Genomic DNA, 27607 nt, shown 5'->3' with positions numbered 1-27607 from the left:
CAATTTCCCTGTCAATTTTGTGGCGGAGAGGAAAAGGAAACTCTCCTGGGTTTTAGCCTTATTGGGGCTATGTTGGGGTCCAAACTAAAGGAAATTGAAGTCCCCACAAACTTACCCAGACCAGTGCCGAAGACATCCTCGAACTCCTTAAAGATGGCTTCAGCGCCATCGTCTTTCAAGGCGTTGATACCGGTCATCTCTAGGCCCAGGGCTTGGAACCAATTTAGCCCTAGGAGACTCTGCAGGTTGCCGCTGACCACTGTCACTGGGAGTTTCCTGCTGAACTGCTTGAATTTCACCTGGAAGGTGCCTTGGCTCACGATGGGAACCTGGTTTCCCTGGTAATCTCGTAGGCGGATATCAGAAGTGCGAAGATGCTGCTTCTTTAGGCTAGGAATAGCCTGCTTTAGGGTAGAACACAGCATGATGGTCAGTGATGACCCGGTGTTGATCTCCATCTCACACGGAGAGTCCTCAATGAGGAGTGTGACCTTCAGCTTTTTTGGCCGCCTGGTGCAGACTTGGCCGATTGACATATGGTTGGTGACTCAATTGTCGACCTCTGAGCGCCCCGGTGGCTTCTGCCAGGTCCCTTGATTGGGCCTCTGTTGGCGGTTTGGTGCACTTCTAGGCTGCCAGGTAGTGGCACGCAATTCACTCCGGCACACCTTGGTGATGTGTCCCTTTCGCTCGCAGCGCTGGCAGGTTGCATCACGGAAATGGCAAGCTGATCTGGCATGGTCTCCACCGCAGGTAGCGCAAGGAGGGAGACGCAGTTTGAATTTGCGTGCCGGCTGGGCACGGCTACTGCACATGTGGCAGCTGTCATCTTCCTCGGCCTCTGAACTCTTGGGCTCTGCAGCCTCGTGATGTACGCATGTTCTCTTTCACACGTCTTGTGGAGCGCTTTGATGCTGCAGAGTCTTAGTAGATTTGACGGCTGATTCGGATGCCCTGGCTTTGTCCAAGGTGATCTGCAAAGTGAGTTTAGATTTAGCGAGTAACCTCCTCTGTAGGTTAATGTCCCGCACACCACAAATTATGTGGTCCAGAATCAGCTCATCCAGGTCTCAGAATTCGCAGTACGCTGCGGCCTTGCAAAGTGCCACAACATACTCATTAATCAACTCACCCTCTTTCTGGTTCCTGATGTTAAACTCATGCCGGCAAACGTGCTTGTATGGTTTGGGGGCATAGTGGGTCCTCAGCGTCTGCTGGAGTGCGGACCAGGAGACTGATTGCAGTGGTGTCAGCTCAGAGAGGTCTTTCACCATCTCAAACACTTCCCGACCACAGTATCCGAGGAACATGTTCTTCTTGTGGCCTTCAGAAAGGCCCATGAGGTCATTTGCCTCAAGGAAGCAGTCAAATCATAGCATGTACGAATCCCAGTGCTCTGAGGGCATTTTGAGTTTGCCACTCAAAAATGGATGCTCAAAGCCATGCTGAGCTCCAGGCTGAATGTACTTGTTGGATTGCTATGCTCTTTTTGTTTCGGCTAGTTGCCTTCCAATCCCACCTTCGTCGCCAATGTTTGATTGGGTAATAGATAGGCACACACAGGCTTAACGGTAACAGCAGCTCTTTATTAAGTACAACAAGTGAGAACAATCCAGCGAAGGTTGAGTCTAACAGCAGCCCTTTTATAGGGAGCTGTCAGACCCTTCGACCAATAGGATTAAACCTCTGTTCCCGCCGGAACAGAGGACCTTGGTGGAAACCACTGATGTTAGAGCAAGTATCTAACACCCCTCCCCTCTTGGATGGAACAAATCTACTTGTTACATAGTCATGCAGGTAGGCGGGCTTTTGGGTAGTTCTGCCTGACCTGCACAGTTCAGTAGGAGGGTTTTCCTTGGACAGGTTGGATGGACCTTTGCTCTGCAGTTCCACTTGGTGGAAGCTCCTGGAACCTTTCACAGGCCGTGGCTGGAGCTTCTAGAGCCGGTTCGCTCGGAGCTCGCTGCGGCCTGCAACATAACCAGATAAGTTTCCCAGTACCCTCGGGCATGAGCTGGCCGTGGAAGGAGTGAGCGTTTGCTCTGTTTGGGTAGGGCTTTGGCTAACTAGTGAAGGAGTTACCTCTGGTAGAGTGGAGTTGGAGAGGTGGCAACGGAATTGGAGTTGGCTTCAGTTCCGTTGGGCATGTGGTGGCTGAGGACGGTGCCGACGCCGAATGGGGAAACATCACAGGTCAGCACCAACGGCAGGGTCTGGCTGTACTGAACCACAAAGGAGTCCGCCAACAGGAGTCATTTACCGTGGCAAATGCAGCAGCCTCGGCTCTGCCCCAGGACCTCTTCACGTTCTTAGCCAGGAGACGGTGTAAGGGCTCAGCAGCAGTGGCCTTCTGTTTCAGAATGATGCTGTAGAAATTAAGGAGTCCGAGGAACGCCTGCAGCTGGGTTTGATTGCGAGGTGTGGGGGTGTCCTGAATTGCTTTAATTTTTTGTGTGGTCAAGTGAATCTCAGAGCCATCAATTAGGTACCCTAAGAATTCAACCCTTGGCACGTTATTTTGGCATCTCTCTTTTTTTGAGACGGAGGCCTTTGTCTCTAATTCAAGCCAAAACTGTTCGTACACATTTGAAAAGTTGTGCCTCATTTGCAGCCGATACCAAGAGGACCTTGGTGGAAACCACTGTAGTTAGAACAAGTATCTAACAGGAAGCTTCTTCCACATTAAATATTACTTTATAAATAGAATTGCTGTCCTGTTCCATATCCCCAAACTTTTTTTAAAAAAAAGAAATCTCTTTGGGAAATATGACTAACTTACCCAAATTAAAGCTATTTTTGGTTTGTTCTCTCACTATCATTTTTGTCCTCAAGTATTTAATTTGGAGTGGACTACCAATGATAGCTGTAGGTCAGACTTTCTCAATCTGTCGCCTCCAAAAGTACTGACTACAAAACACATCACTGATTGAAGTTGGTTTAAAAGCTGGGAGCTTATACTATAGTTTCACTAATAGCTCTGTTAGACTTTCTAGTCACATAGTGATGATGATGATAATGATGATGATGATGATGATGATGATGATGATGATGATACACAATTGAATATATCAATAAAAGTTTTCAATTTGAATGCAGTGATATTCCAGGCAATTGTTTTGCAACAAAATAACTCATTTAAAATTATGATTATAAAAGATGTAGGTGACAAACTTATTTTAAAGGAGGCATTCTTATTTCCTTTAATAGAAAGGAATTTGTTTTTAAAAATAATATTAAGGTAAAGGTAAAGATTCCCCCATACATACATGCTAGTCGTTCCTGACTCTAGGGAGCAGTGCTCATCTGTGTTTCAAAGCCGAAGAGCCAGTGCTGTCCGAAGACGACTCCATGGTCATGTGGCCAGCATGACTAAATGCCGAAGGTGCACAGAACGCTGTTACCTTCCCACCAAAGGTGGTTCCTATTTTTCTACTTGCATTTTTACATGCTTTCGAACTGCTAGGTTGGCAGAAGCTGTGACAAGTAGCGGGAGCTCACTCCGTTATGCAGCTCTAGGTATTCTAATCACTGAACTGCCAACCTTTCTGATCGACCAGCTCAGCATCTTAGCCACTGCGTCACCCTGTCCCTTTTAAAATAATGAAAAATAATAAAAAAAATAATATTAGTTGTTTCTTAAAAGCAGGAGGCTGGCTTTTTTGCTTGAAAAATATCATTTCTAATTGCTACATAAAATATTTAACTGATCACCCTTTTCAGGAAAAAAAGTGAGGCAACAGGACATTAATCACATGTTATCCTTTTATTGTAGCCCTACTGGATTGTGGAGGTGTAATTCAGTGCGTTCAAGTAGCCTTGGCTGAGGGAAAGCTGCTTTAAAATAACCGTAACTCTTTACATCTGTGCAGGAAGACAATCACAGCTACTATTTATCCCGAATTTATGGTCCCGAAGAGATGCGAGCCAAGGAACTTTGGGTTGAGATGGCTGAAGCCAACAGGAGCCAAGTAAAAATCCATGGAATCCTGTCCAATACACACAGACAAGCTTCGGTGAGCCATCCTTTCTCCTAACCCTGCCAATCCACCAGCATTATGTTGACTTTCTTTCTTAACTTTTGGTACCTGGACTCTGTAAGTACATTTTGTTTTTCAAGCCCCATTTCTCTCTCTGCTGTACAGAATAGGCCTAGAGGGACAAGCAAGAAAATGGATAGTAAGAGCAATAAAAAAACCCAGAGAAGAGTCTGACCAGAGAATAAATTTTATGTGTAATTACATCTTGGCAATAGTTTCAACTTCCATTGATTAAAAAACGCCAGTATTAAGAGGCTAATGCCCACTCATCTTCTTTGCAACCGGAGAGATAGTAATGAGTGTTTATGGGAGCAAAAGAAACAGAAGGATTTGATTTACACATTCATTAAGCTATAAAGTGGTTTGATTTTGGTTTAGCCAACCATTGTCATTGGTAAGTCCATAATTTATGAGTTTATGTGAATCCAGTCAATTATATTGTTGACTGATTGTTGACTATTGCTCAAGAATTAAATAAACCATGTATATACTTGAATTCAGCCAGTCTTGTGGTATGGTGTTTATTAAATACTCACAAATTTATTATGATTTAAGTTTTTTGGATGAAATCCATTAAAAAAAATCAGATTGTAATAAATTTGTTGAACCTCTCAGTGTCAGAAGACTCTGTTCTTTTAAATGTTAGATTTAGCATGAGGAAGAGTAGTTATTATTTTGCTAGTAACTATTATTCTTCAATGTTATTTCCAGGGGTCTGGAGACCTGCCAGCAAATTAATACCAGAACATCATCTTATTTTAACTTTTACAACAACATAAAGCAGTTGTTTTTATAAAATTAGGTAATTATATAAAAATGAGATGCCTCAAAGCTCAAAAACCTTAATCACAGACTTCCTAAACTCCAGGAGGGCTGCAAATAAAACAAGAATGCCAAAAAAATATATGTAGCTTGTTGCAACTAATATTGAGCATTTGGTTTGAAATTAATGTTAAACTGACATTGTGATTTTAACTTTTTTTTATCCAAATGCTTTAGAATTATTCCACTTTTGAATTTTTGCCCAGATATACTGTGTTACAATCCCCAATACTGCCACATTGGGAACAAAAGCAAGACATATAAACATCTGATAGATAGATATATGTATCTATGTATGTTTTCTCCTTCATTAACCTTGAAATAAACAAGGAGTTTGAAGAGAATCTAAAAAGAAAAAATTAAGATGGGTCACAATAGTGTCATTGATGCTCTCCTAGTTTTCATATGTATTGTTTTATGTCCACATTTTACAGATACCCCTGAGGTAAAGCTTGTTTTGAGTCACACTTACCTTTAAGGGCATGTTCATATTCAGTCAATATAGAAACTACAGTATGTATGATTGAGTCATAATTGGTTGTGTCGATGGTGTCAGTTGGTTTTATCTTAGCTTCTCTGCTCGTTACTTGTTGGATTTTATGATATTTTTCTTTTGTTTTTTATTTTCCGGGAGCCACCTAGAGTGATATGTTTGAGATCCTCAGTCATATAATAAATGAAATAAATATCGTGGCCGTCTTCCAAGATTTATGTATTTATTTACAAGTGTTTCCCTAATTATTTTTTCTAATTCTACTTTTGTTTTTCAAGATTAATCAAGGCCAGCTAAATGTTGGGACATCATCTTTTGTACACTGTCACTGGGTTTTAATTGATTTCTCTCTCGCCTCCCTTTTCTCTCAATGTCCATGCACATGTGTATGCGTGTGTGCATTTGTGTGTTTCTGTCCCTTATTAAAGGGCAGATGAAGCAAACCTCTCTAGCTCATCAGTCTCAAATGACACCATTAGTTCATTCCATCATCTGTTGCTGAAGCTGTTGGCCACCAAAAATATGACTTTACAAATATATAACATTTTGCACATAAAATAATTAGTTCTGGGATTAATATTCAGCCCAAAGGTCAATAAGGCATCTATTTTCCAGTCAGAAGTTTTGAATAGAGCCATTTTGAAGAGAGAAGGCTCTACTCTTAATTTTAACATTTCAAAAAAAAAATTATAAGGGGAAAATTTTGCAACAGCTATTCTAAACTGGATAAAAGGATGGCTTTATTGTATAACCTGTGAGGTTCCTTCCAACTCTATGGATTTATAAAAATCTCTACCAAGAAATGTGTGTTGATGACTATTTCATCTTCATGGAAATGCTAGGCTTCATCGCAGGAAAAAATATGTAACAGAATCTGGTAGCATTTCAGAAGGCTGAGGAGTCTGTGCACTGCCGCATGTAGTGGATCACACTTTGATCTTCTTTATGGAAGATAATGAAAATATAAAATTATGCCAAGATATTTATGTATAAGGAATCAAATTACCTTCTTTTCTTTGTATGAATTTGGCTTCCTCTCTATCACCCAATATAAAGACCTGTGAGTATAAACCTAATTGACATTTTCTGTTCATCTTAAAGCATTAAGAAATAAGAGTAATAATTTACCCAAGACAACTCTCGTCTCTAATTCTGTTTTCCTCATTATTCTTCTACAGAGAGTCATCCTATCCTTTGATTTCCCTTTCTATGGCCATTACTTGCGGCAGGTCACCATAGCAACAGGAGGTGAGCATCTTTGGTTACTACACTGGTCATAAGAGTTGCTGTTTTTTCAAAAAGCTTACAGGATATGGAGAGTTGGCTGCAGCACGTATTTTGGAAGCTGTGTTGAACACATGGTTTAGACTGGTTCTCAAATGATTACAGCTGCTTGACCTGACTGAGCCTGTGGGCTTTTAACTGAAGCCACTTAGTGGAGGCGTGAGATTGAGAAGAGCAGGTTCATGTTTGCTCCAACCACTATACTGTTGCTGAGCAACAGGCCCAGGTACTAGTTCTGTATTTCCTAAAATAGAGAGAAAAAGGAGAAGGGGTACCAATGTGATTTTGTGAAATGATCATCTTATTATATTCATATTTCCTTAGCCTACACTTCTTCCTCACCATCATCAATGTCATCTTCTTCTAAGAGACCAAGGTGATGTACATCATTCTCTGCCCTTTCTCACCCACCACTTCATTCTCAAGACAACCTTGTGCTCATAGGTCATAATTAGCCCCCAGCTGCATGGTGGACTGAATCCTTGAAGTACTTCTTGGCGAGCCAGAGCATTTGAACAGGGGGTTATAGGTTATAGGGTTGAGAATAACGTGCTTGCATAAGGAGGTGTTTAGGAGGCAAAATGGGTACAGCAAGGGATCCAAAATTGATTTTGTCCCACCTATTGACCATATTGCTGCAACTCTTGGGTTAATCTGTTCGTCTGAGCTGCCACTTGGTTCTAATACTGGAATAATCTGGTCAATAGCTACTGGGTTCATTCTGGATGCTTAAGCAGTGGGGTTTTTTTTCCTGCAATGATAGGATTAGACAACAAAAAGCTGTCAGGCTCCCCCAACCAGAACCTGGCACAAAATCACAGATTTTGGAACACTTCTCAGCTTAGTTCAACTCATCTGTTAAATCTGACAGAAGTCCCACAGAGATGACTCAATTAGTTAAGAATTTTTATTGCAGAGAAGAATGAAGGTACAATATAAAGGTTCACTGACCAAGTAAATTCATGCCAGCACTACTGACCTTCAATGATACCTAGTAGGGGTAGAGTAAGAAACTGCCTACAAGCTCTAGAGGTGCTTAAGCACTGAGATAGACTTCCATGGGTGGAACAAAGAAGGTGGGGGAAAATAACAAAGGTATTGTGATGTATACATGTGATTGGAATCTGACATTGAAACACAGATGAAAAAGTTAGTATTGTGATATTGTAATGCACACTTTGCCATGTTTGCACCCCTACAATTTGTATTGGATGTCTACTGGTGAAGTGCTGAAAAGCAGAATTCTCAGTATTTCACATCTTTCCTTGCTAGTTTATTGGTACCATAAAAATATGTATTGAAGTAAAATTAACGTTTTACAGTTTCTGAATGGAGAATGAGAGAGGGACACTATTTTACCCTTCATCTCAGACAACAATATAGTTTGGATTTATATGAACAAGAGACTGTGAATGTAGCATTTCCCATAGATAGAGGGGGGCTAAGTCATCCTTGCCTCCCCTATGCAATTACTTTAAAACCAACATAAATTATTTAGAAAATTTATTCTTGACCTACCTGCTTTATTCTGGTCTGATACCATTTCTGATTTCCATCATTCAGCTAATTTGCTTCTGGGGACATCTGCAATCTATTTCTGAAACTTCTACTTTTTCTCATGCTGTGTGAAGTCACCACAATGATCAAGCCTAGCTTCAAAGATTAAGGCAACTTTCTTCTTGTGAAAACTAATAATCCAGCATTAACCTTGTTTATGATCAACATTTTTTGAGAATTAAAAGGACAGTCAACCATTAGTTTTCTATAATTCTTACTATTTTCATTGTGAAGCAGTGAAAACGGATGAGGTATCTCACATAACCAACTATCTGGATCAGAGGTGGGTACCTTGCTCCTTGACTAGGGAGAAGAAACAGAGGAAGATTGCAGAACTAAAAAGGCATCAGCTTGAAGATAGCTAGTATAAATCACTTTGTTTTCCTGTTTCTGCAACATCCTTGTGAGGTTAGGATGAAAAATGGAGACCAATGACCAAAGATTAAACCAGTTTCTCCCTTCTCTTATGCATTGCAATATATTGTCTCTGGGATTTGTAGGAAACAGAAGGCACTAAAACTATGGATTATACCCAACATTTTCAAAAAGTACCGATGGGGTTATTTAACTTTGAATATAATGTGCTCCTCCCAATTGCTCTTTTGGCAGGTTTTATTTTCATGAGCGATGTAATTCATCGGATGCTGACAGCTACACAGTATATTGCCCCTCTGATGGCAAACTTCAATCCTGGCTACTCACGCAACTCCACTGTCAAATACTTTGACAATGGTGAGCTCTTATAATATTGTTCTCCTCTGTAACCTTCCCAGGACTAGATCACCACTTCTATCCCACATCCATGCAAAGCTGCCCACTCCTACTTATGCTGGACTGGATATTTATTTTGCACAATGAAATTCAAACTCCAGAAAGTCTCAGCCCCCCCCCCCTCCTCCCTTCCTTCTATATATCTTTGGATGCTTTTATTTTATTTCATTTTTCATGGTTAGGATTTATTTATTGGGGACTGATAACGGAGGATAGCTGGAATCAGGCTAATTAGCGATTTTGTCATTGGGTGAGGGTGACTGACTCATAAAAACCTTTTTATGATCATCTGTGCAATTGTAGCAGATAGGTTTGATTTACACCTTTAGTTGGTTTTTTTTTAAAAAAGAGGCAAAAATATAGAATTAGGAATGGGCAATCAGTAGGTGTGAGGTGGGGGCAATAAGTGCAGGTCAGTTATCTTTGCTAGTGCCTGGAATCTGAGTGTATGTGCCTGTGATATGATTGTTACCAGGGTTACCACTTAGTCTGTACTGATGTTTTCATAAAGTATTTTCAGTGCAGTTTCCTTCCCACCTACAGTACTTTATATTTGGTTGATTAAGAGGGCCTGCAGAAGCAGATGGTTCAAATCAATGAGGATTTTTTTGCAGTGGGACTTTTTCAGTGATTATTTAATGACCTGTTGGCTATTCCTTATTAAAAACATTTTGTACATGCTTGGAAGCACATTTCAACAAGTGAGAAGAAGGCTATTTCCTTTTTTAGTATATATATATATATATACAAATATATATCTTTGGTATTTTCTGTTCATGCTCAAGTAGAAGGACAAGGAATGGGTTTGGGGAAGGCTTTTCCACTACATAGATTGGAGCTATTCCTTCCTGGATTTTGTGAATCATAGTAAACTGTTCAAGTTCTTAGTTCCCATTCTGGTGCTTCATTTCTTTTGCCCTTCTACTTCCAAAGGAACCATGTTTGTTGTCCAGTGGGATCAAGTTTATCTAGAAGGGAAAGAAGACAAAGGCTGTTTCATCTTCCAGGCAGCTTTGTACAAGAGTGGCAGAATTGTCTTTGGTTACAAGGAGGTGAGTGTATGCAGTCTAGTGTAGAAAAGATGAGATTTTCAAAGTTCTGGCCATCTAGAATAATGAGACATCAAAAGCTGGCAGAAATGGACTGGCTTTTCTGGACTTTCCTTGATTGAAATGTCTATGCCTTCTCTTTTCTGACTCCAGATTCCCATGTCAGTGCTTGAAATAAGTTCTACACAACATCCTGTCAAAGCTGGTCTTTCAGATGCTTTTATGATCCTTAACTCTTCCCCTGGTGAGTTTGGCAGACTATGAGTGGAGGGGGAAAGGAATGGGGTGACAGAAAACAGAAGTATAGTGCATATACTGTAGTAGTGTGTTCCTGACTAAACAGGCTCTTATCTTCAAAGTTGCAAAATTCTTGTTAAAAATATGAACGTTTGGGACTGTTGTCTGACCTACAAAGCAGAATGAGAGAACAGACAAAGAAATCACATCCTTAACCATTTCCTTGACTAAAAATGCCTTCCTAACAAAAAACAATACTGTCATAATTTCTACCTGATAGGATTACTTTCTTTTTCAATACATTTGCTTTCATAGAAAAATACTGATAAAGCATCAGTTGGTTTCATATGATATGCTAATTAATCGCGGATTACGTTTAAGCAACATAATAAACAATAATTCCCTGATTTGCAAAACAAAATGAACTGAGCATGTCAAGTGATCCAGGGCATTACATTACACCATAAAATGGTTTGTTTGTTACCTTAGCATATTATGTGAACTAGCCATCATAATTTGTTAATCACGATTCAGAGTTTAATATTTTATATACAATTTGCTTGCCTTTGGTTTAGAAGGTTATGTAAGCATAGCCACTATATTTTGTAAACCACTGTTTACAGCTTATGCCACATTAATTTAATAGGTTGATGTCCTATTACACTAAATTAATTACTGGTAAATTAAATTTTGAGCTGGAGTCCAATCTTCCCCATATCATTCAAACATATGAGTTCAGTGTATCTGGAGAAGATGAGGTTGAAGAAGGAAATCTCTTTTTCCATCCAGGAAAGGCTTTCTCCCTCTGCTTGAGATATCTCAGAACCACCCACTTTTATCATTTCATTCCATTATTGAACCACCATTACTCACTATTGCAATATCCACCATGCAATCCCATTCAACCACTTGCATCTCATTCTTGGCAGAAAGTCTGCTTAAGGCAGTATATATTGATTTCTAAGCTACAGCATGAAGAAGAAGAAAAACAAAACCTTCGATTGCAACAAAATGACATCCGTCAGCTACAAGATCACTCAATTGACAGTTTGATAGTTTTAGTTAAAAGCTAATTTAAAGAACAGCCCATTTAAAAGGAATATAAATAGTGACTACCAATAAACCAGAATTGCTGAAAATTCCAGCTTATTGTTCATCATCTGTGTTCCTAATTTGTGAAGGCATTGACATGTTAAATTCTGGGGATGGATGATGGGGAAAGTTGCTTGCTTCCTTGTTGGTTTCTAGTTGGTTTAGCTGGCTCTGCTGGCTGGGACAATTGGGCAGCACACAATGGACAAAGAACACAGTTCTCAGCAATTCTTGTTTATAATTATATCCACATACAGAGCCACAGAGAAAGCCAGAGGAACTTTCCAAACAAAGATAATTCCACAGTGAAATAATTCTGCTGCTGTTACCATTAATGACCAACAAATATTGAGTCTGATTTCAAAAGCCAGTCTGTGAGATAGCTTAAGTTTTAGGAAATGTAAAGCTCTCTAGATATTTCTGACCTGTACTGGTAATCCTTGACCTATGACCACAATTGAGCCCAAAATGTATGTTGCTAACTGGAACAGTTGTTTAGTCAGTTTGCCCCATTTTATGACCTTTCTTGTCACAGTTGTTAAGTGAATCACTGCAGTTGTCAAGTTGGTAACATAGTGGTGAAGTGAGTCTGGCTTTCCATTGACTACACTTGTCAAAAAGTCGCAAAAGGTGATCACATGACCCCAGAACACTACAACCAGGGGTGGGTTCCTGCCAGTTCTAACCTCTTCTATAGAAGAGGTTCCACAAACCTACAGTGCCGTTTAGAACCGGTTCCAGCTCCCTCCCCCCGCCCGTCCGCACATCATGATCAAGATGAAGAGCCAGAGGAGGAATTCTGGGAGTTGAAGTCCACAAGTCTTAAAGCTGTCAAGTTAGGGGTGCAAGGGTCTTGTAACTTGACAGCTTTAAGACTTGCACACTTCAAATGCCAGAGTTTCTGAACCAACATTTTGGTTGCTAAGCAAGAGTGTTGTTAAGTGAGTTTCACCACATTTTACAAGTTGGCCATGCCCACCTAGTCACATGGTTGGCAAGCCACTCCCACTCAGTCACATGGCTGGCAAGCCACTCCCACCCAGTCACATGGCTGGCAAGCCACTCCCGCCCAGTCACATGGCTGGCAAGCCACTCCCACCCAGTCACATGGCCAGCAAGCCACTCCCACAAAGCAGGCCACACCTACAGAAGAGGTTCTAAAAACTTTTGAAACCCACCACTGACTACAACTATTATAAACCTGAGTCAGTTACTTAGCATATGAATTTTGATCATGTGACCATGGGGATATTGCAATAGTCATGTATGAAAAACGGTCATTAGTCACATTTTCAGTGCCATTGTAACTCAAATGGCCGCTATATGAACTGTTGTAAATTGAGGACTACTTGTAGAATGGGGTTTCAGTCTAAAAAATTTGGAAGGTACCAAAATTCCTGTCCTTTATTCAAGCATTGACTTGTGTGAATGTGGCTCCTTCTGAGAACTAACAGGTAGCTCAATACATCGCATAAAGTCCTTGGTGTTCTCTCATCTTGGTTGTTTGTTTAATATGAGCTACATATATTCTCTTCTATTAATTTCAGCTTGATATTTAATTATGCAAAATTTGGTGAAAATCTGGGATATGGCCACATTCTGTAAGAGAGAGTGTGGAATCCTGATCTAATTTAATATTCCTCCCTAATTATTTTAGAATCTCACCATCGCACCATATATGAATACCATAGAGTGGAACTGGATACTAGCAAGATCACTAATGCATCAGCTGTGGAATTTTTGCCCCTACCCAGTAAGTTCTCACACCAAATTGCATTGACTTGCTTTTTCTAGACATCATTTATTGCAAAAGCAGAAAGTAATCATGTACACCAGGGGTGTCAAACTGGTGGCCTGCAGGCCAGATGTGTCTTGTGCAGACCACGCCCACCTCAGCTCTGCGAATGGAAAAACATTGTGATACGCCACATGATGGCAATGTGATGTCACGAGTTTGACACCTGTGATGTATAAGCTTGGGATGGGTGGGTGGGTAGATGGGTGGATGGGTGGGAGAGAGGGAGGGAGGAAGGAAGGAAAAAGTTTTAAATATAAGAGGATCATTGTGGAGAAAATCTCACAATGTTTCTCTATAGTTATTAGCACATTAAGTGAAGTAAACAGATTAAACATTTTTTACAAGCCAAATATTTTGGCTATGACAGCTCTGGATTCACCCTCCTCCCAAAAAATGTTATATCTTACAACATTACTTGCATATTTCTTACATACCAGGATAGAACTCTAATTTCCTCTACTTTTCTAATATGTGCTTATGTTTGGGTTTTTTGTACTCCTTGGCAAATATGAACATGATGATGTTATTTTCATGGAAGCTGAGCCCTATTTTTACAAAAGCTTATGGACTTTTCAGATAAATAAAGGTTTGCATGGAGGGTAGCCCTAGCTCTCCTCAGTTACTGACATTGGTATCATTAAATGATTTTCCATCTGAAAAGATGCTGCAGATGCTTCAGCAAGGTTCAAAGAGAAAAAGTTTCAAAACTGGAATGCAAAGTGAACAGTTTAACCGGTATCTTTTTGCCTCTGGTTAAAAAAAGAAACAAGGCAGCAATTTCTCCCCTCCCTTTCTTTGCTGAATCAGGCAGCCTTTGATTGGTGTTTTTAAAAAAAAGAGCTGTAGAGAAATGTCATTTTTAGACTCTGGATCAAATGATAGGTCTTCGGCTAGCAAAATATTTCTTTTGCATTTCAATGTTGCAAGCCCTCTCCCCCCATGCCTGGGTTTTTTCCTGCTCCTTTGATTGGGTGCTTGCCTGGATTCTTGTCTCGGGGCCTGACCTGAGAGCACTCAGAGCTGAGAAAGAGCCCCTTCAACATATACATTCTCTTCTTTGGCGAAAAGGGTAGAAAAGATTGGCAGACATTATAATAGACTAAAATAAAATCCAAACGTAAGTGAAAAGGAATGGATGGTCAACCAGCAGTATGAAATCATCATTTTAGTATTTTCTGCATGATTATAAATACTTTTCTCTATAACAGAGGAGGGGGTTGTTAAAAATTACTGTCAAATATAGTAAAAGGCTCTTGACTGCAATTTTCTTTTGATATTATTATTATAAAATAAAAAATAGCATTTTGAATCCTGAACAGATAATATCAAATGTTTTTACTAACTAATTCAGTACAAAATATATAGTCAGGCTAGGTTAAGTTGCAATTATAAATTAAACACTAGGCTTCTTCCATATCACTGCTAGATTCACTTCTTAACCATAACCTTTGCTTTTGCAATCCTGCAATCCTGTGCAGGGCTGAGTCCGTCAACTAGTATTGAGCGTCCTTTAGTGAGCTGTCCCATGTCAGCCAGTGGAGGGCACCCAAAGCTAGAAAAAAAATAGGAACTCTGTCTCCATCTTTGCTTTCTGTTTCCCCATATTTTTTGCAAGAAAGCAAGACAGTTTTAGAAGGCAAGTCATTGTCAGAGGGATGGCAACACCTTTCCAACAAGGGAAAACAGGAGAAAGGAGAAGAAAATAACAAAAATAGAAAGCTGGATGAGGTGAGAATTCCCACACGCTTCCAAAGGAAACATTTATTTATTTATCAAAGTTATAAAATTCATCTAATTATCTTGAAGTCCAAAAAACCAAGTTTGGCAATGTGTGAATGTTCGATTGGGTAATGGATAGGCACACACAGGCTTAACGGTAACAACAGCTTTTTATTGAGTACAAGAAGTGAGAACAATCCAGCGAAGGTTGAGTCTGACAGCAGCCCTTTTATAGGGAGCTGTCAGACCCTTCGACCAATAGGATTAAACCTCTGTTCCCGCCGGAACAGAGGACCTTGGTGAAAACCACTGCAGTTAGAGCAAGTATCTAACAGTGGACTTCAGTTTCCAGAATTCCACAATGAGCATGGTAGTTGGGGAATTCTGGCAATTGAAATCCCTCTTAAAGTTTAACAGATTAACCAAGTTGGAAGGGACCTTGTAGGTCATCTAGTCCAATTCCCTGCCCAAGTAGGAAACCCCACACCATTTCTGACATATGGCAGTCCAGTCTCTTCTTGAAAGCTTTCTATGATGAAGCTTCCACAACTTTTGAAGGCAAACTGTTTCATTAGTTGATTCCTCTCACTGTCAGAAAATTTCTCCTCATTCCCAGGTTGAATCTCTCTTTGATCAGTTTTCATCCATTATTCCGGCCATTAGTCTGGCCTTCAAGTCCTTTGGAAAATAGCTTGACCTCCCTCTTCTCTATGGCAGCCCCTCAAATATTGGGACACTGCTATCATGTCTCCCCAGTCCTTCTCTTCCTTAGACTAGCCATGCTGCCAAGTTTGGAAAATACTGATATAAACTAAACCAATTAATTAAGGGTAGGAAAACTGACTTTCCAACATAAATGGAAGTCCTAAAGCAACTTGAGGATGCATAAGAGTAGTTTAGATCTCATATTATTCTGTGATGCCTATATTAAAAATTGGATGTGAAATCAATTAACAGCTATCAAGTCTTCATTGGAGAGTTGTCTTGACTACTAATAATGTAATGATTTTTTTTCATCAGTATTAAAAGAGAGATAGTCGCACTCTGTAAAGGATTGTTTAGCTTACTCAGATTTTACCACGTTTAATAATGAAGATATTACTGCCAGAAAGACTTCAGGTGACTAGCTCTGTAGTTAGACAAGGACAGGAAAAGAACATCACATTTATTATGTATTCAGTTGCAAGTGATTCCAAGTTCTTGCAAATTCCTTTATTCTGTGTCAAGAATATAAAAACTAGGACTTAATTTAAAACAAAAAGATTTACTTGTAAGATAAAAAACAATGCAGCCTTTCCAATTTTTCTGGAATTCTGGGGTTCATCCTGGGACAAGCGCTAGCAGGAGCCGAGCCATTTTTAGAGAAAAAAAATATTACAGAATAACTTGTGTATTTCCAAACTCCTCACAGCTCCTAAGGAATTTTCAGCAACAGCATATTATCAACTGACGGGGTCATAATATAGTCCACTGTGTGATTTTCTGCTCCAAAAGCAACAGATGCAACAAAGAAAAGAAAAATAACCTGATCTCTTTATTTTAAATGAATACTATGATGATGAGAGTATATTGAACTGGAATATAATGACCCTGAGCTAGTTTCATCTCGAGGACATGAAGTAACAGAGTTCTATAGCCTCAGTCTGCCTTTGTCAAGTTGTGGGCGAACAAGAATAGAAACAATACCTTCCAAGCCACTTTTAGAAAGAAAAGATTGGAACATTCTTTATTCATTACATCTTTTCATTTGTAGCTTGTCTCCAACTTCCCAACTGTGAAGCCTGTATGACATCTGGCCTAAATTTCAATTGCAGTTGGTGCCATGTTCTGCAGAGGTAAGTCTTCTAAATCCAAGGGGGACTCTACATTCACTTCTCAAAGAAGAAGCTCTTGTCCTGAAATTTAACTTATAGAATTTTTATAGTCTACAACAGTTGCATGTAGATGGGTATCCTTTGATATCTAGACTTACTGGTCTTAAGTCTCCACATCCCACTCAAGTTTTTTGATGGTCCGAGTCCTGCAAAATATTTTTTTAAAAACTGTTTGGCTGTACATAGAGGTCTATATACTGTTATGTCAACAAAAAAGATGATGAAAGAAGACAGAGAATGTCTTGAAATCTATTTATGCCATTAAACACAAATTTGCTAAAAATAAAATATTGAAATTTAGCTCAAGCATAGAACAATTGGTGTGCCACATGTGGCCACAACTGCCTTTTTTGTATCTGCTCCAGGTGCACTATAGAATCTCTTTTCCCACCCTTTTGGGGGAGAAAAAATACCTGTAAAATAATGTATGGCTAACATACTTCCAAGAAGGATATCCTCTCCCAGACTTAATGTGTTGACATCACTCTAACCTTTTTACATAATCACTATTTTTTTGTGTCCCCTTCCCTGCTCAGGCCCAGGAATTATTAAACAGTGCCCTCGATTATCTAAAACTTGTCACTTGTTATATAATTAGAAATACAAGATCAGCAGTGGTGGGATCCAGGCAGTTCGCACCACTTCGGGAGAGCCGGTTGTTAACTTTCTGAGCAGTTTGATGAACTGCTTGTTGAAAGAAATCATTAGGGCAGAGAACCGGTTGTTAAATTATTTGAATCCCACCACTGAAGATCAGCCTCTTTCATGTGTAAGACACTATGGTGATTATTTTTTTCTGAAACTCAGTTGCTGTTTATTGGACACATGCAACAATAAAAAATGGTTGATCCTGTATATGCTGTGTTTAAAATGTGCACGATGCCCACAACAAAACAAAATTTTGCGATTATGATGGCAGTAGGAAATGTCACAAAGAATAAACTGCATATGTGGGCTTGGGTGTGGTATACCCCTTCACATTTGAGACAGTTTTAAAATATTTCAATCATTTCTTGTCCAGAAATCCCATCTCTACTGAAGAGCTAAGGATTTAAATCTTTGCTGCAGTCTGCCTATTGTGTATAACTTGCTTTCTTTAGTCCCCTTCCTTGTGCTGCTTTTCCAGCTCCAATCACTCATAGACATAACATCATCTCATCTATCCATTGAGGAAATCATTCATATCTGGAAGTTAACATATATTTGAAATATATTTTGCTTGGCAGAATGCTAGACCTCCCCAAAACTCTATGGCAGCAGAAAAAGCCAGGGGAGATGAGGGTTTGCGCGAAGATCTATGGTACATTGAGGTAAAATAACAGTAAAATTATAGCCTGGTGAATGTGAATCAACAGTGACATAGATGTCAAAAAGTTGGGGAGCAATACTTGTACAGTTAAATGATCAACTTCAAGGCTCCTATTCTCTCCTAAAGCAGAATTGTACAAGCCAGACATGCTTTGGAAGAAGAGCTGCATTTGAGAGTCTCTTGCTTTCTGTGGAGTGAGGCCCTCAACATCCACATCCTCCAGTTCTATTTTATTTTTTATTAGGAAATTTTGTTTATTTTTTAAAAGTTTTTTATTAGATAAACATTAAAAACATTGGACATAGTGCAACATTTCTGGCATAAACGTTTCCATATAGTGATTAAATATTACAACAATTACATTTTATATCCATTACATAGGTATGTGTAGTCCGTCAGATTACCTGTCCGTTGATTCTTTCTTTAATATAATTACTAATCATACAAATACATATCCAATTCCTACCTATCACACATTCTTTTTTAAAAAATATATTTTTATTATTTTTACATTTAAAACAATGCAATATCGCGGAGTCGGAGTGACCATACATTCACATTATGTACAGCTAGTTTCAACCATTAACAGTTAATCTACTTAATACATTGTCTGTCCTTCTGTCCAATCGCAATATATACATTTGTTCCAGTCTTGTCATCTTGTCTTATACCAATAATAAAATCTGTTCCATACTTCAAAATATTCTGATTCCCCTTTATTTTTAAGTTCAAGAGTGAGCCTATCTGCTTCTGCACAGGCCAACACTTTTCTGATTGTATCAAGCTCTGATGGTGTATTTTCTTTTTTCCAATACTGTGCATAGGTTATGCGCGCTGCAGTTAGTATATGTATAATTAAATAAAGTGTATCTTTCTTAAACCCCTCCGGTATTATGCCTAGGAGAAAAGTTTCTGGTTTAAACATAATTTGTTCTCCCACCATTTGTTCTAACCATGATTGAATCATTTTCCAATATTTTTTGCCTCACTGCACGTCCACCACATATGATAGAAAGTACCTGGTGTTTTTTTACACTTCCAACAATTTGGGGGCAGATTTCTGAACATTTTGGAAAGCCGTGCTGGGGGGAGATGCCGTCTGTAGAACATCTTATAAAGATTTTCTTTATACGCCATAGCCAATGTTAATTTCTGATTAAGTATCCAAAGTTTTTCCCACATAGCCAATTCCATATTGTAACCGAAATTTTTGCCCAGGCGACCATGGTTTCTTTGACATGTTCCTCCTCTAGTTTATATTCCAACAAGAATCTATGCAGCACTTTGATCAGTCTGTTTTCTGTCTGTATCAAAAGTTTATCTAATATTGTGTAGTCTCTGGCAATACCTTCGTTCTTCCTATCCTGTGCATACCTTGATTGTATCTGTAAATAAGACCACCATTCTACTTGTACTCCTTGTGATGTCAATTCTGATCTGGTTTTGATCTCCCTCTGCCTGTTCAATAACTCTTTATATGTGACTATATTTTCCATGTTGATTAAATTTGGGTGTATGTATGCTTCCATCGTAGATAGCCAAATAGGTATTTTGGTACAGTGGTCATGTTTAATTTTGTTCCATATTAGTAACAGAGATTGTCTGATGTAATGTCTACTAAAATATTTGTGTGCAGATCCTTTTTCATACCAGAGGCTATCACACATTCTTAATACCATATTTTCCAATTCTTAACTTGTCTGTGTTTTTCTGTCCTGGCCTTTTCCCCTCATTTCTAACCATCGGTACCATTTGTCCCAGATTTTGTGATATTCCATCTCATCCTTGTCTTTGTGCTCTAGAGTCAATCTGTCCATTTCTGTGCACGTCAGTATTTTATTTATTATTTCTTGTTCCGAGAGAGTCTCTTTATTTTTCAATTTTTGTGCAAAAAACCTCTTGCCACGGTTAAAATATGCAGTATTAAATATAGTCTACCTTTGACATGTTTTTTCTTTTGTGATCCTTAGTAGAAATAATTCTGGCCTCAACTCCATCCTTTGATTTAGTATCTCTTCCAAATACTTTCTTATCTGGTGCCAAAAAGCCCTAGCTTTTGTGCACTACCACCACATATGGTAGAAGCCGCATTGCATTTCCAACATCGTGGCAATAAGTTTTTGTTAATTTTGGCTAATCTTGTGGGTGGGATGTGCCACCTATACAACATCTTGTATAAGTTTTCTTTTTATGAGGTGGCTAAAGTTAACTTTCTGTTTCTTTCCCATAAGTCTTGCCAATTGTCCAAATCTATGCTGTAACCAAAGTTCCTACTCCATGCTAGCACGTTTTCCTTTACCTGCTCTCCTGCCATTATATAATCCAAATCATGACTTTTGAGTATATTGGGAGAGACTGATTTTCTGCCACATCTTTTATTATTATTATTATTATTATTATTATTATTATTATTATTATTACTATTATTATTTCTTAGCGCTTATAGACTGCCCCCTCTCCCGAAAGGGACTCGGGGCGGTGTACAGTTCATATAAAAATACATCATAAATAACTATAAAATTTAAACAGTTAAAATTATTAAGTGGATAGATACATAAATAAGAGGAGGATAAAAAGATATACAGAACTGTACTGCTAAGTAAATAATTTAAAATGTACAGAATTTAAAACCCCAATATCCTATAAAATTAAGTTTAAAAGAACAATCCCCCTAAAAAACCAGTAAGAAATATGTATGCCAGGAGGTAGACGTTAAAATTATGCCAGGCCAGCCAGTCGGAACAGGTGTGTCTTCAATTTCTGTCGGAAGGAGCGGAAGTCAGTGGTGGTTCTAATGTCGGGGGGGAGGTCATTCCAGAGGGTTGGGCCCATCACAGAGAAGGCCCTACTCCTTGGTGTCGCCCGTTGGCATTGCCTAGTGGACGGCACCAGGAGAAGCCCCTCCCTGTGAGAGCGAATTGGCCGCAGGGATGTGTGTGGGAGGATGCGATCCCGCAGGTAGCTAGGCCCTATGCCATGGAGCGCTTTAAAGATGGTGGTCAGAACCTTGAAACGCACCCGAAAGACCACAGGTAGCCAGTGCAGCTCGCGCAGGAGCGGTGTTACATGGGAGTACCTGGTACCTACGTTCCCTCTAAGGTGCGCGGCTACGCTAGCGCGCAGGTGGCAAGAAAACACCGCGCAGCAGTTTTCAACTGCCGTGCAGTGATTTCTATTGCCACAGGCTTTGGAAGCTGGGGAGGTCCTTTGCAGGCAGCTAGAACGGGCCGCCTGCAAAGGACTTCCCCAGACTTGCTTTGAGGAGCACGGGGCGACTGAGGCTAGTTGTGAAGCCCCAAAGCCCCCACCGCCACCGGAAGAACTGCTGCCACCACCTCCTCCTCCTCCTCTAACAGGCAGCACTGCCGGATTTGCCGCCCGGCGCTGCGGCTGAGATGAAGCTGGCAAAGCTCCAGCCGGCATCTCCGCGCGTGGCAGCAGCACCTCCCCTCTGCTCGGAGCACCTGAGCTCAGCGCTGGGTTACCCCTGCCTGCCCCCTCCTCCTCCTCCGCCGTGCTTTTGAAGAGCCATGAGGCTGCGGGAGACAGTAGGAAGGCGGGGAGGGAGCAGGGGGAAAAAAAGCCTCATGGTTCTTCAAAAGCACGGAGGAGGAGGAGCGGGCACGGGTTACCCAGCGCTGAGCTCAGGAGCAAATCTGGTGGTGCTGTTGGAGGAGGAGGAGGTAGCAGCAGTTATTCTGCTGGCAACTCGTCGGCAACTTCAGCAGCAGCCCTGCCCACAATGAAGAAAGCAGAGATGGAGCAGATCCACGCAGATGACGTCGCTGCAACATGACTGGAGGAGGAATTCTGGGAGTTGAAGTCCACAAGTGTTAAAGCTGTCAGGTTTGAAGAGCTCTGCATTTTTTTTCTAGGGGTGGAAGGGTCTTGTAACTTGACAGCTTTAAGACTTCCATGCTTCAAATGCCAGAGTTCCTGAGCCAACAGGACTGGAGGAGAAATTCTGGGAGTTGAAGTCCACAAATCTTAAAGCTGTCAGGTTTGAAGACCCCTGGGGGTTTTTTTCCCTAAAGGGTTAGGGGTGCAAGGGTCTTGTAACTTGACAGCTTTAAGAGTTGCGTGCTTCAAATGCCAGAGTTTCTGAGCCAACATTTTGGTTGCTAAGCAGGAGCGTTGTTAAGTGATACTGATATTATATAACACTTTGAATTAAGCGGGTACCTTGAAGAAATATAACTTTGAGTTTCAAATCATACTGATTTCGTTGTTGTCTTAGGTGACATCTGTGAAAAAAATTCGGGTGCTCAGGCATGAAAATGTGCCGCTCAAACACTATACTTTTCTGCTCACATCGAAAAAAAATTAGAGGGAACATTGCCTGGTACTCCCCATGACTGCCCGCGCGGCTGCGTTCTGGACTAGCTTTTGCCTTCCAAGCTTCTCAGAGCAGCAGCAAATCACAGTTTAATGCAGGAATCAGCAACCTGCGGCTCTTTCATCCCTCTGCTGTGGTCCCTGTCACCAGTCAGCACCACAATTTTGAGAGGAGCTTCCGGTTGGGGGGGGGAGGAGAGAAGCAGGGCGTGCCAGGGGGAGACTCTATGGCAATGGGTGGGTTTTCTGGTCAGCTCCACAATTGATAGGGCCTTCGGTTAGGACAGATAGAAGAAAAAGGACGCCGCACTAGGAGGATATTCTATGGTGGGGAAACCGGACTTCTGGTTGGCTGCAGAATTGAATGGGGGACTTCCGGTTTGTGGTTCTTTGAGTGTTTAAGGTTGCTGGTCTATTGAATATGCAGGAGGAACAGGTTGGGTTTGGCTCCATTGGAAATCACAACCCCATGGGTTGTGGTGGGGCAGGGTTCTTCAACAGAATCATTAAGTGCTGTTATGTCAAGAGAATCGTGATGTGCTGCTCTTGGGATAGACCCAAGAGTCCAAAGTAGCTAAAGGAACATTTACATGCTTCGAAACCTGCTGCACTGGAATGGAATCCCTTCATTCCTTAAAGAAAGCCTTTTCTGTGTGTTTGTTATATTTATTTGGTGTCCGTGTGTCTGGAGTACTGAACCCAGCTGGGAATTCTGATGATAAAATCATACTTAAGAAAATCACTTGGCCCTCCCACATAGATTGGACCAGATGGTCCTAGGGCTTTCCTCTGTTAGCACAGCATGCAGAGGATGGGGACTCCAAATTTTTGCTCTGATGCCAACATTGTTATTACAAAGGCCTAGCAACTGTAGCTTGGTACAGACATGCCAGCAGGCCTTTTTAGCAAAAAGTTTACAGCCTCTTCAGGAAGCTATAATTTTAGGGGTGGGGTGGGGGAAGCCTCAAGAATTTGGAGAGAGAGGATGAGAGGAAAGAGAGAATAATTCAGATAAAGGGGCTACGGTTTTTCATAAAATAACTTTATAAAGACTTGATTCTGGCACTTTGATGTAGATCAAGTTAAGCCCCTCATGTCTAGATCTTTCAAAAGCCTCCTGCTTATCTAACTGAAAACATTACGAATCTTAATCTGTGCAGAGGTGTTATAATTCCTCATGAGAAATAGAGTGCTCTTACATGCTTTCTTCCTGCATTACCCTTGCATTTGTTTTCCATGTGTACATTTGCTGAAGCAGTCCATATGCAGCAAAGTGGAAGCGTGCAAGAAAAGGCTACCTAGAAGTTTGGTTCACGTAGTTAGTTAAACTGGGATTAACAACACACAGTTGTTCCCTGCATATAATATACTATATTCCCACAGTTCACTGAACAATAAACAACTCTACTTTAGCTTAGTTTAGCCATAGCCACAAAAGGAGACAAAGAATATCTTACTATTTCCTAGATTTCTTAGGAAAAACATTCCCAGTAAAAACATCATCTAACAAGCATCACATCATCATTTTTTAGTATCAGCTCTTATGCTTTCTTTTTCTGTAGGTGCTCCAGTGGCCTTGACCGATACCGTGAAGAGTGGCTGGAATATGGTTGCGGCCAAGAAGTAATTGTTATAGATAATGAAGTTGTAAAAATATAAAATATCCAGTTCTGGCTTAATGCTCATCAATGGGCAACTCTGCATTCTCATTGTTCCTGCTGTCTACATTCAAAATGATCCACACTCATCAAAAAACACTTTCCTCATCCCCACTCCTCACTAAAGAGAAACTAAAGAAACGGGGGGAAAAGAAATAGGTGCTTTGCATGGAATTTGTACCTCATCAAGAGAAGATACAAATTTGTCATGTTCATGTTTCATTATTTAGCTTCCTTTCTTGAGGGAGCGGAGCAAAACATCTCAAGTCAGCATTTTCTTATAGGATCTAAAGCAGTGGTTCTCAACCTTTCTAATGCTGCGACCCTTTAATACAGTTCCTCATGTTGTGGTGACCCCCAACCATAAAATTGGTGCCTCGGATCCTAAGACCATCGAAAATATGTGTTTTCTGATGGTCTTAAACAAGGGTCGTTCAATCCCCAAAGGGGTCCCGACCCACAAGTTGAGAACCATTGATCAAAAGTATATTGAAATTCAGAAGCTAAAAAACAGTTGAAGCAAGAGTTACCTTTAATGGATAAATCCCTGCCTCAAAATAGCAAAATAATATTATACCCAGCAAGTACCAGATTCAGAGAAGTCCCTGCAGCTGAGCCAAGGTTGTAAAGATAGGTGGTGGCATGGAATCATACAGGGCAGACATTAATTGAGAAGAATATGAGTTGGCTTGTGGTAGCGAAGGGATTAGATGAGTTTAGATCCACTCTCAGGTATGGAAGCTCTGTGGGCCAATTGCTATCTTTCAAATCAACCTTTTCATAAGTAGCTGTTGGGGGAAACTTGGAGGAGGAAGTGCTGTGTACATTACCTTGAGTATCTGGAGAAAAATATGTCAATCTAACAAAATATATTTGCTGGGCTTGTAAAAATAGGAAGATGGTGTTTCTGTTGACTCTTGCAGATTATGCAAGAAAATAGTAGAGGGAAGCTGCGGTGGCGCAGTAGTTAGAGTGCAGTACTGCACTGTACTGCAAGCTACTTCTGCTGACTGCAGGCTTCCTGCAATTTGGCAGTTCAAATCTCACCAGGCTCAAGGTTGACTCAGCCTTCTATCCTTCTGAGGTGGGTAAAATGAGGATCTAAATTGTTGGGGGAAACATGCTGACTCTGTAAACTGCTTAGAGAGGGCTGTAAACACTTAAGTCTAAGTACTATTGCTATTTAAGAGATTCCCATATATACCAATATAAAGAGAAAAGGAAAACTATTGGACTGCATAGTTGAAGTTTGAAGAGTGGAGCAGTAATGAAGATAGCACTGAAACAGAAGAAGAGAATATGGAAGTAATAGATACTGGGTGTGCCAAAAGTCAGTCCCATGAACAATTTATTATATACATTACATATAAATATATCAATTAATTACCATTTTCTTCCAAACTTTTTTTTTACTTTTTTGATACATAACTTTGAATATTCATAAGTTCAATATTTTTTCCTGTGGGAAAAAAAAGTTAATAAAGCATACAAGTAGTCCTTGACTTACAATCATTCAGTTAGTGACTGTTCAAAGTTATCATGGTACTGAAGAAAGTGACTTATGACCATTTTTCACACTTATGAGTGTTACAGCATCCCCATGATCATGTTATCAAAATTTGGACAATTGGCAACTGGGTCATATTTATGATGACTGCAGTGTCCTGTGATGTGATCACTTTTTGCAACCTTCTGACAAAAATCAAGGAGGAAGCCAAATTCACTTATCAATTGTGTCACTTATTTAGCAACTGTGGCAATTCACTTCACAATTGCAAGGAAGATCATAAAATGGGGCAAAACAACTATCTCTCTTAGCAACAGAAATGTTAGGCTCAGTTGAGGTCGTAAGTCAAGGACCTTACGACCTAGTTGATTACTATATGAGAATCTGACTTTTGGTACACATGTATACCCCTTTCAGCTAAAAATCTAGTTGGGAAAATGAAATTAAAGAATATTTATTTGGATCCATTTTACTTAATCAGCTCCAGATGTCTGGGGCAGTTGATCATATAAAGAGCTTAAGAAAGCAGTATCAAAAAAGATAGCATGCACATCTCTGAATTATATTTCTGGACAAAGATGAAGAATCAAAAGACGGTGTTAGAAAAGTGACTACAATTTATCAACCAATCATCAGTTATTTCCAGGGACTGAAGACTTTGTGTAAGAAACAACTAGAAAGACACAAAATGCTTAGTCTACAGAGAAGTTAACATTGAAATTACACAACTAAGAACAGATGAGGGGTGAGGCAAATGATATATCCAGAGTAAAACAAATGGTCAAAAAACATTTTATATTGGGAGTGAAGTACGAGGAAGACTAAGCCTTTATGATTAGATTGCATATTCCATATCAGAGGTAGTATTCAGCAGATTCTGACCAGTTCCAGAGAATCGGTAGCAGAAATTTTGAGTAGTTCGGTGAACTGGCAAATACTACCTGTGACTGGACGCAACCCCATGTATTCTCTGCCTCACGAGTCCCTGCTGATCAGGAGGAAATGGGGATTTTGCAGTAACTTTCCCCTGGAGTGGGATGGGAATGGAGATTTTACAGTAACCTTCCCCTGTCACGCCCACCAAGCCATGCCACGTCCACCAAGCCACAGCCACAGAACTCTTAGTAACATTTTTTGAATCCCACTACCACTCCATATCTGTATCTTTCCAGAATATTATAAACATAAATGGGATTAGAAAATGGGGTTTATTGATTTAAAGTTGGTATTTAAAACATATTTTACCTTGCTCTTTAGTAAAAGAAAAAATTGGTATACAGTTTCTGAAGATTGATACTATTATAATCCTTCTACTTAGATTTATAATTTAAAAGATATGACCCAACAAAGAAAGAGATATTAGCAAGGGGAGGAGGTACTGTTGCAGTTCTTAAACTAATAAGCTTGGGGTGATTGCTATTAGTGAGGGGAATGGCATCAGGTGAAACCAAAGAAACTATTTTGTGTTGTCATTTCAGTCAGAGGAGAAGACGTGTGCAGATTTTGAAGAGGATGAACACTATATGTCTTCAACTCCCAATCATAGCCCCTTTACAACATTTCCAGAAGACACCATCACATCATCCTCCCAATTTATAGATAGCTTAACTACAGAAGGTAGGCACCATGAGAGGTTAAAAGATGCCAAGTTGTGTGATTCATGTGTGTTTAGGCTATGAGAGACTAATTACAAATTATACAGCCAGCTCTCTTAACTTTTTTTTACAGACTGTTCAGCCCAGTGGTGGGTTTCAAACTTTTTTAGAACTTCTTCTGTAGGTGTGGCCTGCTTTGTGGGAGTGGCTTGCTGGCCATGTGACCGGGTAGGGGTGGCTTGCTGGCCATGTGACCGGGTGGGAGTGGCTTGCCAGCCATGTGACTGGGTGGGCGTGGGCAACTTGTTAAATGTGGTGAAATTCACTTAACAACACTCTTGCTTAGCAACCAAATGTTGGCTCAGAAACTCTGGCATTTGAATCATGCAAGTCTTAAAGCTGTCAAGTTACAAGACCATTGCACCCCTAACACTTTAGAAGAAAAACCCCAGGGGTGTTCAAAATTGACA

General features: G+C 40.1%; 1 protein-coding gene across 2 annotated transcripts in view; it reads left to right on the top strand.

Moving 5' to 3' along the window:
• PLXDC1 (plexin domain containing 1) overlaps positions 1 to 27607 on the top strand; it is an 85268-nt gene that overhangs the window by 45573 nt on the left and 12088 nt on the right. For both annotated transcript variants that reach the window (XM_081970063.1, XM_081970062.1), the window contains exons 3-11: positions 3870 to 4013; positions 6531 to 6600; positions 8803 to 8925; positions 9898 to 10016; positions 10167 to 10257; positions 13000 to 13095; positions 16613 to 16694; positions 23940 to 24000; positions 27021 to 27159. In XM_081970063.1, the coding sequence (XP_081826189.1) occupies positions 3870 to 4013; positions 6531 to 6600; positions 8803 to 8925; positions 9898 to 10016; positions 10167 to 10257; positions 13000 to 13095; positions 16613 to 16694; positions 23940 to 24000; positions 27021 to 27159 (925 nt within the window). The remainder of the gene's footprint in view (positions 1 to 3869; positions 4014 to 6530; positions 6601 to 8802; positions 8926 to 9897; positions 10017 to 10166; positions 10258 to 12999; positions 13096 to 16612; positions 16695 to 23939; positions 24001 to 27020; positions 27160 to 27607) is intronic.

The sequence above is a fragment of the Natrix helvetica genome, assembly GCF_964273705.1.
Source record: "Natrix helvetica genome assembly, chromosome: Z".
Classification (NCBI taxonomy): domain Eukaryota; kingdom Metazoa; phylum Chordata; class Lepidosauria; order Squamata; family Natricidae; genus Natrix; species Natrix helvetica.
The sequence above is the reverse complement of the archived record's forward strand: the minus strand, read 5'-3'. Positions and strand labels throughout refer to the sequence as shown.